Source organism: Amaranthus tricolor, chromosome 15 (assembly GCF_026212465.1).
Source record: "Amaranthus tricolor cultivar Red isolate AtriRed21 chromosome 15, ASM2621246v1, whole genome shotgun sequence".
Lineage (NCBI taxonomy): Eukaryota > Viridiplantae > Streptophyta > Magnoliopsida > Caryophyllales > Amaranthaceae > Amaranthus > Amaranthus tricolor.
Genome location: NC_080061.1, coordinates 6311281 through 6333757, shown reverse-complemented (window position 1 = coordinate 6333757; position 22477 = coordinate 6311281). Strand labels below are relative to the sequence as shown.

The 22477-nt window shown below is 32.6% G+C and overlaps 1 protein-coding gene across 1 annotated transcript; it reads right to left on the bottom strand.

Moving 5' to 3' along the window:
- Nucleotides 1-7732: 7732 nt before the first annotated feature.
- On the bottom strand, nt 7733-10757 carry LOC130801778 (protein MAIN-LIKE 1-like). Its single transcript, XM_057665655.1, has 4 exons — nt 10538-10757; nt 8575-9948; nt 8068-8487; nt 7733-7991 (listed from the first exon to the last, which is right to left on the bottom strand). The coding sequence occupies exons 2-4, from the start codon at nt 9943-9945 to the stop codon at nt 7833-7835; spliced, it is 1950 nt and encodes a 649-aa protein (XP_057521638.1). The 5' UTR covers nt 9946-9948; nt 10538-10757; the 3' UTR covers nt 7733-7832.
- Nucleotides 10758-22477: the final 11720 nt, after the last annotated feature.

Sequence of the window (22477 nt, the reverse complement as noted above, 5' to 3'; positions counted from 1 at the left end):
ATTCACCCCGCCACTTAGAAATGCAATGTCAAATAAAGCAAATTTAGTAGAAACGGAGGGAGAAGTCATTAGTTGATGTATGCTCAATAATTAGTCTTCAAATTTCAAACTTAATTAATTAAAGCTACTCCTAGTCTTACATGATATTAAAAAAAATGGTAAGAGTAATAGAAAACGATTTAGTTAGGTGATTAGGTTTTAGGTATGAAATAAATTCGTGGGTTTATCAAATTGGTTTGAGACAACACAACTCCTTTGACGATGCACACCCAGATTCATTATAAATTCATTATAAATTGAATGCAAGTTTTATTATTATCAAATTTAAGAGTATTAGCAATTCTAACAATCTTAACGTATAGGATATAATTCTTTTTCACATTACGCCATATTTTAACCTAATTAAGGATGTAATTAAAAATTATGGGTATGCAAAAAGGTTAAAAGTGGCCAGAAATTTTTCTCTTCTACCTGGCTTTGTGATAGGAATCCAATTCTAATATCTAAAAAAAATCAATTCTTACTTTATTTTATTTCTTTTCTGAGAATTCTTCTTACATAGAATAATAAAACATAAGTATGTAATTAATTTCAATTATGTGTACACTTTGTAATAATTGTCATCTATACCAAATCAAATATAAAGAATATAAATATATTTTTAAAAAGTTTCAAAAAGTGTCTTGCAATATTATCGACCTAATGTGATGCCAATATCAACTATATGTTCATAACTTACTTTCTTAATTAAAAAAGGCTTAATAGCATTTCCATAATTAATTAATAAATCGGTTTTAAGTAATACCAAAAACTCTTCTACATTTATTATATGTCCCTAAATTTTAATTTTGAACTATCAATAAACATGTAGAATTGTAGATGTATTAATTTTTTTTAAGAAAAATGTGTTCCTAAAAAGTTTGAAGGTGCATCAAAGTTATAATAAGAAAATTATTGTCTATTAATTCCATAACTAACATAACAACCAATAAATGTTTGTCATCATATTTCTAAAACTAAGAAATTATTAACTATATAAAATCATAATTTAAAGACAACTATAATCGAATCCAAAATGATTCTTGTGTAAATTGATTTAATTTAATTACATAAAAGGGTTTTATGAGAATTTATAACAAATAATGTATTCCTTTGTTCCATATAAAGTGCGACTTTTTAAAAGTTATAATTAAAATAATAAAAATTATTTATATAATGTTTTTTTATGTATAAAGTTATCATATTATAAGTTTTTATACTATGCAAATCAAAAATATACTCCCTCCGTTCTCTAATGAAGTTCTCACAAGAAATGTTCACGGGAATTAAGAGATATAGAATTTTTTAAATAGTAGATATATCATTTAATTGAATAATAAATTTGCTGGAAGAAAAGTGAGGACAATAAGTAATAAAAAAATATTAGAAGAAATTTAGTAGAAAAAATATGAAAACCACAACTAATAAAAAAATATTTTTATAAATTTAGTGGAAAACATATAGAAATCATAAATAACATAAAAATGTTAAAATGAAGTTAGTAGAAGATATGTAAGGATCATAAATATTATAAAAGATTAAAATGATGATGAATTAATTTATTTTTGTTCAAAATTAATAATATAAATAAAATAAATTTTTATAAAAACAATAAATAAAATACCTAAAAATGATAAATTAAATTTTCTTTAAGAAAGGAAGGGAGTAATAATTGTTTTGAAATTACTACAAATGAAAATTTTAATTATAGCAAATAAGAGAGACACAAATACTTGAAATTAGTGTTGGACTGTTGGTTGATGAAGACAACAAAGTGGGCGCACAAAATCAAGGCAGCCAATTGCAGAAAGCACACGAGGCAAACTAATGCATGTCGTGGCTCGTGTGAGTGTGAAAACCACTTTGTAGTCAGTACACATCAATTACATCAAATCATAACAAAATTAAAAGCCACCAACTAAACAAAGCCAATAAAGCGTTTTTTTTTTTTAGACAAATTGATGCAATTTTTTTACTTCTACTTTTTTTTTTAATCCAAAAGGGCCCAGATAATCAAATGAAATACTTTAAAATTTAATAAAGAGTTTTACATTGTTAAAAAGAACTTAATATTACTCCTAGTTCGATGTGAACTTATGTTTTTAAATTTTAGTAGGTAGTACGTACTAATTTGTCCTTTTGATTTTGTATTAAAAAGAAATAGAATATTATTAAAAAAAATAGATATTGATAAGAAATGAAGAGATATAATAGATTATGTAGATGAAATTAAAAGAGAATTAAAAAATATGGATAAAATTAAAAGAAAGTGGTGGATCACTGTCCAATATTAGAAATAATATATGAGTGAACGAACCAAAATAACAATTAATGCAAAATAAGTAAAACGAGGGGAATATAATAAAGTAAGTGAAGAGAAGGGAAAGTGAAGGAACAACAAGAATTAAATCAAGTATCCGAGGAAAATAATTGATGTACCAACCGAAACAAAACATGAAATTGAGAACCCATGAAGTGTTAAACTTAATTAAGTATTAGGAGTAGATATCAACTTTCAAATTCCATTTATTTTTCATCAATTATCGGGGCTTTGAATTACAAAGGGAGAAAGAGGATGGTGCTGAGATACAAATGAATATAATTTCCATTTACTTTTTTCAAAATTTTGTTTATATATTAGAACGTTAAACTTCAACACTTTATGAATAAATTATCAACAATGAATAATAATGTACAATTGTAATTTACATCAACAAATGCTAATATAATTATTATTGTAGATTGTGTATATAAGTAAAAATGAATATTTGACAATATAAAAGAGATGGTAGAAATAAAGTTAATTATAATTTGAATTACGAGTTGATCTAATAGTTTGAGGTTTTTCTTTCCACGTCTATGTAATTTAAAAAAATTTTAAATCTCACCATATACATAAAAAATTAAATTTTCATTTTTTTTTCTTTAACCCAAAATCTAAAAATAAAATAAATGTAATATAACGTTATGTTAATAATGTTTAGTTTTCCCCCAATTTATGTTTGGTACAAATCTTTGAGACAACCATGGTTATTTAAAGTTATTGCTACACCATAGTTCATGTGTCAATTTTGTTTATTGCTTGCAAGCTAGCTATGCTATTATAAGACTATAATAGGACTAAATCATAACAGAATTGATTGCTTGTCATTACATTATATGGAATGAGAATAAATACAATCCTAATTAAGAGTTTTTAGGAAACTAAATATTTAAATAATAATAACTAATATAATTACCAAAGATTAATTACCAAAGATACAATAATTTACAAAATATACAAAATATCAAAAATATTCTTATTCTGGCAAATCAAGGATAGGAATGGGACCAAACAAGTGGCAATATTTCTAAATATGTGCATACTTAATTTAGTAAAAATAGAAAAAAAAATGTTGTCAATGCACCATCAAACATGCAAGTTGATAAAAAAAAGTGCCAAAATGTGCGCACGACTTGAATTTGACACCAAGGCACTAACGAGCTTTGTACTACTTTTTCTCGTTCCAATTTACTTATACTTTCACTATTTATATATCTTCCTTAATTTGTGATTAATTTGTTATTTATAAGTTAAAACATGATCAAATGAGATCTTATTTAATTCGCCTTGATACAAAGATTATTAATATCAAATTTTTATAATATACTATTATACATAATTGTATATATTAAGAATTAAATTAGTTCATTAAACTGCGTGAAAAAAAATGTTGCAAGTATTTTGAAACGGAAGAAGTATAATACATGCATCCAAACGAAAACACGTTTACCAAATATTTCTAGGATGACAAATGTAAGATGCTTATTACTAGCTCCTATTTAACTAGCCGAGCCGAGCTGAACCAATTACTTTATCAAACCTTTGAATTTCCACTTTAAAATATATAAATATGTGAGAGCTTTTTGAGTTCTAAGAAATAAATTCAAAAAGACAGAAAAAAAGAACTATTATGCCTATGTACTACGTATATGAAATGTAGTTGATCTCAGATTTAACTTTGAGCTTGGAATAGAGTAAAAATACATAATAATTTTTTAGATTTATTTATCTTTCATTTATAATAATTTTTTAGGTTTATTTATCTTTCATTTTCGTAATTTTAAACTTTAAACGCATTTAAATTAAAATAAAAAATTAATATAAATTAATATTTGAGATTCTAATTTACTTTAAAAGGTCCTATACAATCAAACAATTTACACAGACTTAAAATTAGGCTTTTAAGCTAGCTAGGTAGATATTAGAATTAAGAACTCATTCATATTGTACGAGCTCAATTTAGAGTATCAAACTCAATCTGTCCTATGATACGTTTAGGGGCTATGACAATCTTATTGTGCCAGATCTCATTTTCCACGTCAGGTCATGAATTAAGGCTGCAACAACAATAGTATTACTTTACACGTACATGCTTCCTAGCTTACTTTTACCCAATTTTTTAACTTCGTAACTTTTCATTTTATCGTCATTCTTATTATTTGTCGCCACCTGTTTCATTTTATCGCCACCCCCCTTCTAACAAAATTACCATATTACCCCTAGATTTAAAAAAATTACAAAAATGCCACTTAAGTTAAAAAATGTTTAAGAAATGTAAATGGCACTTAATAACATTGTTATCGCTTAATGACATTATTATCGGAATTATATATATATTGAATTTTCAGAGGCTTTATGGTAGTATATTCGAATTCAAACACGATACCTTCTCTCTAAAAACTCTCTAGAAACAATACGTAAAGTTAAACAAGCTAGTACTCTAGATCGAACATCAATGGCATACCAAGACGTGCATGATAACGATCCGGTAAGTAATTAATCGGTTCGATTTTTGCAAAAAAAAAAAAAAAAAATAGGAACGTAGTCGCACAAACCAGTCGCACAAAACGTGCGACTGGTTCGTGCGACTGCTTCAAATTTTTTTTTTTTTTTTTTTTTTTTTTTTTTTTTTTATTTGAATAAAAAAAAAATAAATAGAAGTCGCACAAAACATTTTGTGCGACTTCTATTTATTTTTTTTTTTTAACTTCGAATTATAAAATTTATTTTGTTTAATTAAATTAATTTATTTTAATCTATTGTTGTGCTATAATAATGGTATTTTATTATAATTATTTTGTAGAAATAATTATTTTTTAAGTTAATATTATTTTGATATATTATGATAATGTTATTATAATTATTATTTGCAGGACTTTGAAAATTTAGGAGATAATATAGATTATTCTGATAGATTTGTTACCGATAGAGAATTTGATTCTGTAGATGATTTACATACTTGGGCTAATGAGATAGCACTAACAATTGGATTTCAATTTACACGTGCTTCATATAAAAAAAAAGAAGGGCGTTCTAGAGTGAGTCTGTACTTAAGATGTCACCGTTACGATAAAAGAAGTGTTGATTTGCATAACTTAGACAATGCTCCCCGACCAGGTTCCAAAAGTAGGGGTTGTGGGTGTAAATTTATGATTTTAGGAACTAGTCGTAACCCAAAGGAAAGACCTTGGACGGTTAGAGTGTTTCCTGGTGAAAAAGGAATACATAACCATCCGTTCTTCATGTACGTAGATGGTCAAATAAGAGTAAATAGGATGACTGTGGATATCAGGCAGCACATACGAGATCTAAGTGCAACTGGCATGCAACCAGCATTTATAATGTCTTCAATTAGAAGAAATTTTCCTCGTTTTTATGCTAGTATGAATCAAATTTACAATGAGAGACAGTCAATGAGGAGAGAAGAGATGGATGGTAGGACTCCTCTTCAACACTGTCTGTATATGGCCACGGAGCATAATTATGTAGTTTGGAGGGACTTGGATAGTGAGGATCAGTTGACTAGATTATTGATTGCGAATCCAACTTCTATCCAGATGCTACGTTCGTGGCCCCATGTTGTGTTGATAGACACAACGTACAAAACGAATAAGCAAAAGTGGCCCCTTTGCGAAATCATTGGAATGACGCCAACGAATCATAATTTCTTGGTTGCATTATGTTTGATGCGAGATGAGGCGGCTGTGTCTTATTCTTGGGTGTTGGAGAGGTTGAGGGATATTTACGGGACAGTGCAGACGCCGGATGTAATCGTAACGGATCGGGATGAAGGTTTGTCTGCAGCTATTCATGCTGTCTTTCCAGGTAAACATGTTTTAATTATTAATTATCGTCGATCTATGTATTATATATTTCTGAATTAATTTTAAATTTATGTTTAATGCAGATGTACGACATCTATTATGCGTATGGCATATTGGCAATGACGTGGAGAACATGGTCGATAAATTGTGTGGCGGCAAGAAAAATCAACAGGGCCAGTTATTCAGGCAAACAAAATGGAACCCCTTGGTTAACAGTATGACGATCGCCGATTTTGAAAACAGATGGGAAGGGATTGTGTCCACTTGGTCGACTAGGAACCGGAGAGTCGTGCAATATTTGGCAGGAACATGGATTCCTCACAAAGAGAAATATGTGCGTGCGTGGACGAATGATTGTTTGCACTTGGGTAACCAGACTACCAGTCGAGTTGAAAGTCAACACTCTTCCTTCAAGTACTACTTGGGTAGCGGTAATAGCTCATTCGATACGCTGTTTAAAAGGGCGCACGCACAAATTATGAATCAACAATCAAAAATAAGACATGCTCTTGAGGAATCTAAGAATTCCATTTCAAGAACGTCGCGACTAAATTTTCTACGACCGTTGTATCGTCATGTTTCTATATTTGCCTTGGAACTATTGATGATGGAGCACAACCGGATGCTAACCCTGGGCAGTTGTCTTTTAGAAAAATGCGGTTGTGTCATTCAAAAAACCCACGGATTACCATGCGCGTGTTACTGTTACTTGTCTATCAGGTCTAATGGTGCTCTGTACTTGGACGATATACATCCGTTTTGGAAAACGTTAAAGTATTTAGATGCAGAAGAAGACGCGAACGAAGAAGTACGGCACGCAAACGCCGATGATAAAGAGTACTTTCAATCGTTGGTGGATGAAGTTTTAAAATCCGACCCCTCAGTACTACGACGCGTCTCTCAGGTACTTGAACATGAGCTGCACCCCGATGGTCACGACATACCTGAGCCCGAAGCAAGTCCACCGAGGAAAGGAAGACCAATGACAAGCAGAACCTTGAGGAGAAACAAAAGTGCGTTTGAGTACAGTAGATCGTCCTCAAGGGGTCGCGGATCAAGATCATCATCACGCATAGAGAACAATATGCACGCTTATATTTATCAGCAGATTCGGTGGAGGAAGCTATATTCAGAGTTGGTGCCCACAATAAAGGACCTGCTCCGTACGATCACTGGTTGGAAGCGACAACACTGTATTCTGCAGCAACATTTTTAAACATAGCAATTGCGTATTATGGCTCTGCGGATGGTCATCCAATGTACAATTGTTTAGTGCTTCCTTTAAGAAGAACAGGGGGAATGCATGGCGTAAATAAACTTATACATATTCTTTGGGTAAACGGGAATCATTATGTTCAGCTTTTAATGAACGATGATTCATCTCCAGTGCCGCCAGTCCAACAAAATTGGAGAGCAGCTAACAATTCATGTGCAGATTTAGAAAGACAATATCGTAATAGGATATCACTTTGGAGTAGAATGTGCAACATACAACGACAACAGCATAATAACACCGCTGGAGACGCGGTGAATTTAGATTCTCCATAGTGTTTATATATAATTCAATTGTTCAAACGATTAAAAAGTTGTTCATACATAAAGATTAAATACAACAATTGTTCATGCATTACAAAACAGGTAAATGTCTATAAGGGGCTGCGCCCTCTACACTCTTGCCATTCGGAAAACAACTCTCTAAGATCCTCTAAATACATATCAGCAGCATCTCTTTCCCGAGGCGTCATTTGAGCAATAGCTGGCATCCTGAGCAATGGTGCAAGTCGAGTTGGAAATTCAGCAGCAAACTGTAAAACCAGACAATTGCAAAGTCAATACATATTATGAAACATAAAAATAAAATATATAATTAGGAATACTAACATATTCGACTCTGTTATCAGCAGCACCAAACGCAGCAGCAGGTCCTTCACCTGGGATAAGAAAACAGTGGGAAGACACTCTAAACCAGTCCACGTAATCCGGGGCAGCCTCTGATGGAACCGATGCGCGACGCTGTGCCTGCTCCACTACGCGGGCACAGTAAGGGAACCTACTCCACATCTCCGTAAACATACAGGAAGAAGCGAATGTAACTGAGTAGGAGCCCTGTGCTGGTCGCAGAGCTTGGGTAGGTCTCAGCGGAGCCGGGGGAATCTCCTGTGCAAAACCGAGCTGCCTCACTGTCCTCTCAGGCAAATAGACCTCCACGATATCGAAACAGGTGATACCACCGATATACGAGGTACGTGGGTGCTCGTTCAATAAAGACCTATCATAAGTCAAGTACGGAGTCCACTCCACCTGCTCACAATGAATATAATACATAATCAACATAACATCTCTGCCCTTGACAAGTTAAACAATTAAGTTTGAAGTCATGTACAAAACCTGTGCCTCTGTCATGGCATCCAGTATGCTCCTACAGTCTATCAGTCTGCTCAGCTCGCGGATTGGCTTCGGCGGGGACCACATCTCTGCCCTTGTCTTGTTCGGCATGTCAGCTTGACGCGGATGGGGGCGGAAGGCTGGGAAGTACTCGTAAATCCATGTCTGCAACAGTGTCAGGCAACCAGCAATAGTCTTGCACCCAGTCCTTGTCGCCATACCCAGTTGGCGATACATGTGAGCAAGCGTCACTGCACCCCAAGCAATATCAGCCTCATCAGCGGTAACAGTAACAACAGGGTGAGGACGCATCCCGACTCTAGTCTTATCCACGAGCAACGTGGAACCTACTATAGCCATGTAGTAGGCGGTACGTTGAGTATCCATAGACTGAGAACGGTGGCATAGCTGCAACAGTGCACCAACATTAATGCTGCCGCTTGTGAAGTGCCCCTTCGCACGCAGCTCCGACAATGGCATACCAAAAAGGCCGGCCAGGCCAAGCTGCCATTCATTATCAGACGGTTGCACGGGAAGTGAACCGTCAATGCCAATTCCCAAGATGCGTTGCACGTCGTGCAACATTATGGTCATCTCCCCCCACGGCATGTGGAAGGTGTTCGTGTCAGGCTGCCACCTTTCCACAAATGCCGTAATGAGAGCACTGTCGATGTGCTGGTGCATTATATACGGCAGCCGACCAAGGGGAGTACCAGGTAACACTCTGTACAATTCATCAGACATGTCCTGAAGTCTAATGATTGAATCCAACGTTTTCTTCCGAGCACGACATTCCAAAATCGGAGGGGTGCGCTCCGATCCCTCAAATATAGCCTTTGCTACGTGCCCACCGTAGCTGGGTATTAAAGTAGTATCAACAGGGCCCCCGGGCTGGGCTGATGTGATTAACCAGTCCGTGTCCGCGGACTGCGATCGCCTCCTCCCCCGTGGAGCCGCATCCTCAGCCTGGCTTACTCCTGCCTGATCAGAAGTGCCACTCGAGCCCTGCCCTCTACTCTTGAACTTAACAGCATGGCCTCTTACGATCGTCCAATCAACAGGATGACATGCAGACTCATCCTGACCAAGAGACTCTTCCCGACTAAGAGACTCGTCGTAATCAGTATCATCGTCACCTGAGCCGACCGTATGACTATGTAGGCTACTTTGGCGCTCAAAGCGACTACGCACTTGCTCTAGGGTACTTGAACGTTGGGCCTGACTATGTATGGCCGCTTGTTCTTGCCTTGCTCGCCTTGCAGATCCCGTAACCCCCCTCTCATGGGGATCACCTCTCAGTAAAGTAGGCCTAGATCTATTGCCGCTTAATAAACCTCTAAAAAACCCTTTTCCTTTACCTTGATTTCCAGCCATTTACTAGAATTTTCATAATTTAAATTAAGACAACATTTTAAATTACTTAAAATCAAATAAATTAAAAACAAGCAACACGTAAAATATTTCACATTTACAAATAATTAAACAATTATTATATTCATAAATATTTAAACAACTCAAATTTAATAAATTAATTACACTAAACAAATTCATTACAATAAAAAAAAATAAAATAAATAAAACCGGTCGCACGAACCGGTCGCACGAACCGGTCGCACAAAACGTGCGACTGTACAGTCGCACGTTTTCTGCGACCGGTTCGTGCGACCGGTTCGTGCGACCGGTTTTATTTTTATTTTTTTTTTTTCTTTTTCGAATACGTAAATCAATAACTACTTCTTACAACAACATTATCATAATACATATTATTACAACATTTACTAAATAACATTAACTAACAACGAACTCTTTCAAAAATTTAAAAAAAAATAAAAAAAAAAAAAAAATTTTGGTTTCGGCCCAGTCGCACAAAACGTGCGACTGTACAGTCGCACGTTTTGTGCGACTGGGCCGAATCGAATTTTTTTTTTTTTTTTTTTTTCCTTCGATTCATTTAAAAAAAACTTACCTCGAATTTTTGTTGACGATTTCGATTCCAAAGTTTTAGCTCCGCTTAATTTTATGTGAAGAATTTGATTTTATGGAAGTGATGAAAGTGTTATTGAGTGGATTTGAAGTGTTTTTATATAAATTATAAGCTTAGTGGCATTTTCGTAATTTTTTAAGTTTCAGGGGTAAAATCGTAATTTCATTCAAGGGGGGGTGGCGATAAAATGAAATTGGTGGCGACAAATAAAAAATGGGCAAACTCAATCTGTCCTATGATACGTTTAGGGGCTATGACAATCTTATTGTGCCAGATCTCATTTTCCACGTCAGGTCATGAATTAAGGCTGCAACAACAATAGTATTACTTTACACGTACATGCTTCCTAGCTTACTTTTACCCAATTTTTTAACTTCGTAACTTTTCATTTTATCGTCATTCTTATTTTAATGAATTAACGAAAATGCTCCTGGATATAAAATTTGTATAAAACACTTCAATCTCATTGAATAACACTTTTATCACTCTAAAAACACTAAATCAAAACTTAAAATTTGTAAAGCTAAAGCTAAGGAATTCAAAACGCCAACAATAAATCGAGGTAATTTTTAATCGAATTAATTTTTAAAAAAATAATAGAAAAGACGAGTCGCGCGCAACTCAACCGCGGCTAAGTCGCACAAAACGCGTGACTGAACCGTGGCTCAGTCGCGTGAAATGCGCGATTGAGCTGCGGTCCAGTTGCGCGTTTTGTGCGATTCAGCCACGGTTGAGTCGCGCGTGACTCGTCTTTCCTTTCTTTTCTTTTTTTTTTTGAATTTTTGATTTTTACATGTTATTAATTAATTTATTATTATTATTATTATTATTTAAAAATTAATAATAATAATATTAAATTAATAATTATTAACTTATATAATATATTAATTAAATGTTTATTAATTTAATAATATTTATTTTAAATGTTAATTAGTTTATATGTATGAATTATATTATTTGTCAATAATTTATATTATTAAATGTACATTAAATTAATATTATTAATGTAATTAATTTAATAATCTTTTTAGTGTCGAGAATTTATTAATTATAATTACGTAATCGTTTTTAATCATGAATTAATATGGTCATTAGTTATTATTTTTTATTCATGTAATTAACTTAACGTAATATTTTATTATTTTAATTTATTATTAATAGTTAATTAAATTATCAAAATGTAGTAAATAGCTAGTAATCAAGGAAGAGGAAAGGGTTTTTTTAGAGACATGTTGAGCGAAAATAATTCTAGGCCGACCTTACTGAGAGGGGGTTACGGGTTCAGCTAGATGGGCTAGGCAGGAAGAGGCAGCCAAGACATAGTCAGGCCCAACATTCGAGTACGCTGCACCAAGTGCGTACTCATTTCGAGGACCACACGAGCCTGCAGAGTAATTCAGAGGGCTTTAGTGATGAGGATAGTGAATACGAAGGCTCTTTTGGTCAGACAGTTGATTGGAAGGTCGTGCAAGGGCATGCCGGTAAGTTTACACCGTCAGGGCGTAGTACAAGAGGTCGCTTTTGATCATGCAGAAGACAACCATGTTGACGATGTGGCTCTACGGGGGAGAAGGCGCCAACAGTCCGCTGAAACGGATTGGCTGATCACATCACCTCAGCCCGAGGGCCCTACTGACGCCCGCTTGATACCCAGCTACGAGGGGTACATACTTAAGGTTATTTTTTAGGGCTCTGAGCGTATGCCTCCGATTTTAGAGTGTCGTACTAGGAAGAAGCCGCTGGAGGCAATCATCAGACTGCAAGATATGTCTGATGAGTTGTACAGAGTTTTACCTACCACTCTCCTTGGTCGTCTACCATACATTATGCACCAACACATTGATAATGCTTTAATTAAGACCTTTGTGGAAAGGTGGCAGCCGGATACCAACACCTTTTACATGCCCTAGGGGGAGATGATCATTATGTTGCACGACGTGCAATGCATTTTAGGTATTGGTATTGAAGGTTCACTCCCGGCGGAAATCGCTGATGGTGAGTGGAAGCTCGCGCTGGCCGGTCTATTTGGAGAGCCCATGTCTGAGCTGCGAAGGAAGGGGTACTTCACTAGCGGGAGCATCAACGTTGGTGAAATTATGCACATGTGCCACCGGTCTCAGGCTTTAGAGACACAGTTTACAACCTATTACTATTATGGGTTCAACGCTGTTGGTGGATAAGCCTAGAATTGGGATGCAACCTCACCCTATACATACTGTGAATGCCGATCAGGATGAGATTGCTTGGGGTGCAGTGACTCTGGTGTATTTGTATCGGCAACTTGGTATGGCGTCTAGGGCCGGGTGCAAGACTATTGCTGGTTGTCTTACATTGTTACAAACATGGATCTACGAGCACTTTCCGGCCTTCCGCCCCCATCCTCGTCAAGCTGATGTGCCTAACAAGACGATAGCTGAGATGTGGTCCACGCAGAAGCCGGTTCGTGAGCTCAGCAGGCTGAGAAACTGTAGGAGTATATTGGACTCCATGACAGAGAAACAGGTTTTGTACATCACATCACACATTGTTATACATTTTATTTTAATTTTAGATTATTTTGTTTATGCTAATTTTGCTTTTAAGCAGGTGGAATGGACTCCATACATTACTTCTTCTAGGGCATTATTAAATGAGCACCCACGCCCCGCCTTTATCGGGGATATCACCTGTTTTGATATCGTCGAGGTGTATTTTCCCTGAGAGGACAGTCAAACAGCTGGGTTTTGTACAGGTTATTCACCCCTCCTATGAGACCTACCCAGGCTCTGCGACTGGCACATAGTACCTATTCCGTGACCGTTGCTTCTCCGCTAATTTACCCTAAGGCATGGAGTACGTTCCCATATTGTGCCCGTGTTGGTGATTAGGCACTTTTTCAGGCATCTGTTCCATCAGAGGCTATTCCTAATTACGTTGACTGGTTTAGAGTGTCCTCCCACCCATTTCTCTTCCCTGACGAAGGACCGAATGCTGGTTTTGGTCCAGCTGATAGCAAAGTTGAATACGATAATGTTTCTATTTATCTGTTTCCATTACTTAAATGTTGTTTATTATTTTGTTGAAACTATTTTTTTTTACAGTTTGCAACTGAATTTCCTAGTCGAATCGCGCCACTGCTCAGGATGCTTGCTATCGTGGATATGAGCCCTTGGGAAAGACAGACTGTTGATATAAATATGGAAGAAATTAGAGATTTATTTGCCGGATGACAAGCTTTTAAAGGGCAAGGCCCTTCATAGACTATTTGTGTTTGTAATTAAGCCCTTCATAGACTATTTTGTGTTTGTAATTAAGCCCTTCATAGACTATTTGTGTTTGTAAATAAAAACTAATTGTTGGAGTTGTGTTGTATTTCAAAACTACTCGAATTGCTTCTATTAATTTACATCAATGTTTTTTACATTTTTTATTAACATATTTAATTATACATATTGAATGCTATCTAGATATAAAGGTAACTTAAATATTTCTTTACACAACAATTACACTATGGACTATCTAAATTGACTGCATCTTCAGCGGTGTTATTACCTTGTGGTGGTTGTACCCTATATAGTCTATTCCAAAGAGAAATCCTGCTTCGAAAATGTGTTTCTAAATATCTACATGAATTGTCAGCTGCTTCTATCCATGATCGCTGGATTGGCGGCAGTAGAGATGAATCATCGTTCATTAATAGTTGAACATAATGATTTCTATTCACCCAACAAATATGTATAACTTTATTTACACCATGCACACTCGATGTTCTCCTTAACGGAAGAACTAAACAGCTATAGTTTGGATTACCGTCAGCAGAACCATAATACGCAATGCCAATGTTAAGAAATGTTGCTGCAAAGTACAATCTCATCAGCGCCTCCAACAAGTGAATAAATGGTGCAGGTCCCTTGCTATGTGAACCAATTCTGAATATAGCATTCTCTAGCGTCTCTGCTAATAGATACACACGTAGGTATTGATCTCTGTTTGTTTGCATTTCCATGCACATTACACGTCGTAGAAGAGGCCATGCCTCCTCGCCTCCCAATTCTGTGACGGCAATAGCTCTAAATCCACAGTTACCATCACCTATAACATCAATCCAATCAAACAAGTAAGGAGGAAGAATATGCGAGATGTGATTGGGCAATGAAAAGAGTGAAAAATCACGACCTACTGAACCATCTGTAATAAAAAAAAGGTTAGTAACATTCAATTGTAATAAACTAATGTAAATAACAGAAATGAAAGTCATGTACTTGATAAGTTGAAACTAAAGTTAATTCCAACTAACGATTGCGTTGATCGAGCACTAGATCTCCCACGTGATGAAGATCTCGATCTGTGACCCCTAGAGGACGATCTGTTGTATTCAAAAGCGCTTTTGTTTCTCCTGAGGGTTTTGCTTGTCGTTGGTCTTCCCTTTCTCGGTGGACTTGCATATGGCTCAGGTATATCGGTACCATCAGGATGTAATTCATCTTCAAATACCTGAGACATGCGTCGTACAACTGCGGGATCGGATTTTAACACTTCATCAACCAACGATTGAAAGTACTCTTTATTATCGGCGTTTGCGTGCTGTACTCCTTCATTGGTGTCAGCTTCTACCTTTATGTACGTTAATGTTTTTCAGAATGGATGTATGTCATCCAAATACAACGAACCTTTGTGACCTGATCGACAAATAAAAGTAACAAGCACTGGGCAATCCATGGGTGCTTTGAAGTGCACAACCGCATTTGTCAAATACATAATCACCCAATTCTAACATACGGTTATGCTTAAGCAGCAATTGTTCCAACGCAAAAATGGATACATGTCAATATAACGGTCTCAAGAAATTATATCACAAAGACCTTGAAATAGAATTCATAGATTCCTGTAGCACTTGTCGGATCCTCGATTGCTAATTTATTATTTGTGCGTGTGCCCTTTTAAATAGGGTATCAAATGAGTTATTACCGCTACCAAGATAGTACTTGAAAAGACGAGTGTTGGCTTTCAACTCTGCTGGTAGTCTGGTTACTCACGTGTAAACAGTCATTCATCCATGCACCCACAAATTTCTCTTTGTGTGGAATCCATGTTCCAGCCATATCGAACGACCCTTCTATTCCTAGTCGACCAAGTAACCACAATCGATTCCCATCTGTTTTCAAATTCGGCAAGCGTAGAACTGTTAACCAAGGGGTTCTATCTAGTTTGCCTGAATATCTGCCCTTGTTGATTTCTTTTCCTGCCACACAATTTTTCCACCATGTTCTCTATGTCATTGGTATTATGCCATATGCATAATAAATGTGCACATCTACATTAAACAAAAGATTGAATATAATTAAGATATATTCAATAAATAGAAAGACAATAATTAATCAATATAACCTTTTTACCTGGGAAGACATCACGAATAGCTGCAGATAAAACCTCGTCTCGATCAGTTATGATTACATTAGGAGTCTAAGCTTTGCCAAAAATATCTCTCAATCTCTCCAACACCCACGAATATGACACAGACGTCTCATCTCGCATCAAACAAAACGCAACTAAGAAGTTGTGATTGGTTGGTGTCATTCTAATTATTTCACAAAGCAACCACTTTTGTTTGTTTGTTTTGTAAGTTGTATCTATCAACACAACATAAGGCCACATACGTATCATCTGGATGGATGTAGGATTTGCAACTAATAATCTACTCAACTCCCCTTCACTATCCAAGTATGTCCAAACCACTTAATTATGCTTTATGGCCATATAAAGACAATGTTGAAGCAAAATCCTACCCTCCCTCTCTTCTCTCCTAATTAATTGTCTTACATTATAAATTTGATTCATACTAGCAAAAAAACCAGGAAAATTTTGTTTAATTAAGGTCATGATAAACACAAGTTTCATACCGGTTGCACTAAACTCTCGTATGTGCTGCCGAATATCTACAGTCAACCTATTTGTCCTTACATGACCATCTCTGTACACTAAGAACGTGTGATTATGTCTTCCTTTTTCACCAGGACACACCCTCACCGTCCAAGGTTTTTCTCCTGGTTTACGACTACTACATACAATCATAAATTTACACCTACATGTTCTACTTTTAGAACCAGGTCGGGTAGCATTATCTAAGTTATGCAAATCACCTCTAATATTACCAAAGCGGTGACATCTTAAGTATAAACTAACTCTAGAACGCCCTTCTTTTTGTTTATATAAAGCACGTGTAAATTGAAAACCAATTCCTATTGCTATCTCATCGGCCCAAGCATGTAATTCATCTATAGAATCAAATTCCCTATCCGTAACAAATCTACTAGAGTAATCTACATTGTCCCCTAAATTTTCAAAGTCCTGCAAATATAAAATAATTTTTCAATCATTAATAAACAGTATTTAAAATATAAAAATAAAACATAGATTAGGTTAATAAAATGTTATATAAATAAACATTAATAATAAAAATATTAAATACTAAATAAATAATAATTTAGTTTAATGATTAGAATTTCAAATAAATTAACAATTAACAATACAACATATTATGTAAATAATAATTAGGTAATAAAATATATATAAAATAAAATAATTTAAATAATAATAAAATATAAATAATTTAAATAAATTACTACAACATAAATTATAAATTAAATAAATCACTACAACATAAATTATAAATTAAATAAATCACTACAACATAAATTATAAATTAAATAAATCACTACAACATAAATTATAAATTAAATAAATCACTACAACATAAATTATAAATTAAATAAATCACTACAACATAAATTTTAAATTACTACAATAATTTAAATAAAAAATAATTTAAATAATAATAATATAATTTATAAAATAAAATAATTTACTACAACATATATTAAATAATAATAAAATAAAAAATAATTTAAATAAATAAGAGGAATAAAATTTTTTTTTAAAAAAAGAGGAGTCGCACGTGATCGGGCCACAGATGGGTCTCGTAAAATGCGCGACTGGACCGCGGTTGGGTCCATCGTGCGGGACTGGTGTTCATCAAATTTTTTTTTTTTTTAAATTGAATCGATTGAATTACTTACCGAATTGTATTCATGTTCATTTTGGTTCGCCATTGCAAATCGATTTCAAGTTTTAGCTTGTTTTAATTTAGAGAGTGTTGAGATATGTTAGAGTTTTTAAATTCGTAAATTATGTAGAGGCAATATTGAAAATTCATTATATAAGGGGTGGTGAAATTTAATAATACCCTACTTTTATAAGTTTGTCATGTTCTATTTAGAGGAGACACCATACATTCTTGACATGTAGAAGTAGAATGCTACTAAAATTTTTCCTTCTAAAATATTATTATCAATAGCAATTTTAAAATGTCAAAAAATAAAAAATATGTTATTGAATATGCTCTTAAAACAAAATGAAATATCCATACATATATGTTTACATTTATTTTTTTAAGTTTAATTTTTTTAACATATTTATCTCAACTTAAAACTTGAGAGAAAAAATACAATTTATTTAGTTATTTGTGGGTAGGCTAGAGCGAAGAAAATTAATCCTTAAGATCGGTAGATGGTGAGAATCAAACAAAATTTGATGTCTAAACTTTAACATCCAACGAATCTCGGTAGTACATGCATGAACAGTTTGGCATATTCTTTTTTTTTTAGTACTAATTCTTTTAATACACAAATGGTTTACCCTAACATCTGTTATTCTTTGTTTAGTTAATAAATATTACTCCTACTTAAGCATGCAATAAATAAGTGTTGGCAATTTGGCATATTATATTACAATTATTTTATTTGTTTAGTTAATAAATATTATCAATTTGTAAATTATTTTATTAAAAAAATCTAGGTATAAATAATGTTACTAATATAATTATTTAATAATTTAGAAACCCCCCTGGATTCCTATGTGGTTACTATATTGAGTAATATAATTGTTTAATAATTCTCAAATGGTTTAACCTAAGATCTTTAATTATTTGTTTAGTTAATAAATATTATTAATTAATAAATTATATTTTTGTTTAATAATGTTACTAATATAATTTACGTGACATTTAAAAAATGTCACATATTTATAGAGTTATAATTATAGTTTTTATTTTAAATTTCACAATAAAATGATTTAGTGACACTTTATTTGAATTTTTAATGACAAATGTAATTGTCACTATAGCGAATAGCCTATAGTGATATTTGTGAGCGCGAAAAATTTTAGTATAATTTTTTATTATGCTCCAAAGAGTTTAATAAATAAGAATAAAACTAATATATAGTATTCTCACAAAATATGTCTCCTTAAAAAATATTTTAAATTATGTAGTAATGATATCAAAATTAGAAGGAGAGCAAGTTGTGAATGTTTATTTGTAGATAAAGGGTGTGTGATTGTAGTACTAAACGAAGATTTGTACTTTGATGTGGACCAAAATCTAAATGAACCAGTAGTACTACGTAGTATTTTAGCTTTACGTGAACCATAAAATATTTTTTAAGACTTGAACTTTGTCTTCATCCTTGCTATATACTTCCTCTATTTCATAATATCCGCTACATTTCTATTTTTGACAATTTTATATTACTTGCTATATTTCCGTTTTTAGTAATAAAACAATCATTTAAAGTTCTACCTACCCCTATTTTTATCCTACTCTATACTCTATACTCTATAATAAAATATTATACTATACTCTATAAAGTAACCTAACAACCTATTTTTCCTTTTTCTTTTTCAATTAACAATAATAAAATACTATACTCTATAAAGTAAACAATCAGCTACAGTGTAGGTCAATCACTTTTCTTAATTCCCGTGCCCATGCAAATGTAGTGACTAAAACGGAAAGGAGAAAGTATATAAGTACGTTTTTATTGCAACATTTTTTTCCTTTTGCACTATTACATTGTTTTGTTTCGTAGCCTTAAATTTTCTCTATTCCTTTAAAATAATATCATTTACTTTAAAATTAATTATTACTTTTTCAGAAGGATAGACAAAATATAAAAATAGATATTAGAATAAATTAAATAAATTGATTCAAATTTAGCTATTTTTCTTAAATTAAAATTCATAAATTAAGTGAAATACTTCTATATGCTGAGCCCCAAGATATTGGCCCTACTCCCTTCTTATAAGTTATGACTTAACTTCTATATGTTTTGGGATAAAAGTTTCACTTATACATATAAATAAAGGATTATTATATGCAATACTCTATATGTATGTGTTTGAATTCGTAACTGAATAAGTGATATTTGTCTTCACAATATATTATTATTAGTAGCAAATTTGAAGGAATATAGGATGAATTATGAATAATAGTTTCATATGTAAAAAAATTAAGTCTTATCTTACTTAAAAGATATACAACTTTCATTTAAAAACCTGAATTCAATACTAAATGCTTCTTTCTCTAGCCACCTTATTCCCTGAGTAGAACCTAGCTTACTCCTTACGTTCCACTCATTTTATATTAATTGTCAATTTGGTTAATCCCACTTATTTTACATTATTTCTATTTTTGAATAATAGTCTACCACTTTTTTTAATCTCATCCATACATTTTAACTTTTTAAAAATTTCATTAATACAATTAATTCTCCATATATTTATTACAATATTCACTTTATTCTTAAATAACACTCTATTTCCTTTTAATGCAAATTCAAAGGCACAAAGTAGTATACTCAAATATATATTTCCATATGTAATTCTAATTTCATCAAATACAAAATTTTTTTTGGGATACTACCTTTAATACTACTTCTTCCATTTCATATTATTTGCAACTATAAATTAAAACATAGTCAAATGAGATCTTGTTTAATTCGTCTTATTGCAAATATTATTAATATCAAATTTTTATTATTTTTTATTATATATAATTAGAAATATTAAAATTTCACTACAACAAATTTAACTTTTTGCAACATTGGATTTAGTGGTATTAAAAAATGCCACTAATTCATAAATTTAGTGTAATAATTATTGGTTTTTATTTTAAGTTCTACTATAAAGTGATTTAGCGACACTTTACTTGGTTTTTAGTGGCATATGTAATTGTTACTATAATCTATAATGACATTTATGAGAAATTTTACTAGATCCTATGTCGTAAAAAGCTTTAGTGTGATTTTTTATCATGCTGCTAAAGGGTCTAAAAAATGACCATTAAATCCTCTATATATACTATTAGAAATTTGAAATAGCGACATTTAAATTAAATGTCGCTAAATATATCTCACTAAAAGCAAATTATGTTGTAGTATTTAAATTAGTCTATTAAACTGCATAAAAAAATGTCGCAAATATTTTGGAATAGAGAAAGTATATAATAATATTTCTATAAAACTTCTTTTATAAATTTTTTGAAAAACGACTTTATACAACCATTCTTGTCTCAATTACCATCATTTTAATGATATTTATATTATGAAGTTTGATTATCAATTGATGATTGGACAGGCACGTGACCTCCAATTACAAGTCTTCTTCAATTCTTTTCTCTTTTTACCGCATGGAATTTAACGGTTAAATTTCATAGTTGTCTTTAATATGTACTTCCTTTGTTTCATAATACTTGTTATTGATAGTGATATTTTCCTACATAATATATTATATTTAGTAGCAAGTATTATGAAACGGAGAAAGTATGTTGATACATTGAAATAAAAATTATTAACTATAAACTTGTTTTTGAAGAAAAATGATTGTAAAAAGTGATTTTGTGAAACTTTTCAAACATTCTCAAATATGATTTTTATAGCTCGTTTAGGCATGTTAGGCAAATGACTGATAGCTGATAATTATTAGCCAATTAGAGTGACGAATTTGATTAATTAATTTTATCAAAACGATTTGCCAATTTGATTTGAACACGTTGTTAGGCGACGTTTGTTTAAAAATAATTGATTCATAACAACAACTTGTTTCAACTAGCTTAACATCAAATGATTAAATAGTTTGACCATTCAACAATTTATCTATGTCAAATAAACTAAAATTATCTAATAAATTATTTTCCCACACATTTCCATATAAATATAAATAGGCTGTACTCTTAGTAGCACTCAGCCTTATTTTTCGTACAGCTAGTGGCCTCCTAAAGTTTGGTACGATTGCATAATAAAAAATAATGATGTTTGATTACCATTTGATTATCAAAGATCATCCCATACTACAAAAAAAAATTTTGGCAACAAAAAGAAAGCTTTTATCTCTAAGTTTGGCGACAAAATTAATAACAAGAAGACATTTTTTGTCGCCAATATTGTTCAAAATTTTTAGATGGTTTATTTTTTAGTAATTGGGCGAGAGAAGTTTAATTGAACAGTAAAAACTTTTTTGCGACAAACTCTTTGTCGCCTATTTTATCGCTGTTGGACCTCTTGAGTTTTGATGATGACTACACTTTATTTAAGCAAACATGTTTTTAGAGATTGTGCAGGTCGATATCCGATTATGATTATGATCGTTGATAGTACCTATGCCTTAGCTTATGGAAACATACATGTCAAAAGGTTTCAATTGATGTTAGGAGAAGTATATTGCTTGGGATGTAAAATGGAGACAGCAGATCTACTGTTCCCAAGTTGGATGTTCTAGCTAAACTGAAGTCTGGAGACAACACACTGTTCCTGAGCTGAAGGTTGACTACGTTGACTAAAAATTCTGGTTATCATATTTTAATTATTATTTTTTTAGTTAATGTATTTTAAATTAAATTGTTGCAGTAATAATTTATTAAAGTTAATTGGCTAATCGTTTTTGTTAAAGAAAATGAATTCACGTTTTATTTGTTAAGATCCTTTATTTTAGGATCTATTTTTAGTAAATCCTGGATTTGTTAAAAATAGAATTAATTGACTTTGAATTAGTCTTAGCAAATCTTTCTAACCGGTTTTTATTCCTAAAAATTAGCAAGCAATCATTCCCACT

Excerpts from the sequence above, each read along its gene's own strand:
- LOC130801778 (XM_057665655.1), bottom strand. The coding sequence starts at position 9,945 with ATGGCTGGAAATCAAGGTAAAGGAAAAGGGTTTTTTAGAGGTTTATTA. Across the intron at positions 8,488-8,574 it reads ATGCCATGACAGAGGCACAG|GTGGAGTGGACTCCGTACTT; the intron begins GTTTTGTACATG and ends CATTGTGAGCAG. Across the intron at positions 7,992-8,067 it reads CTGATAACAGAGTCGAATAT|TTTGCTGCTGAATTTCCAAC; the intron begins GTTAGTATTCCT and ends CTGGTTTTACAG.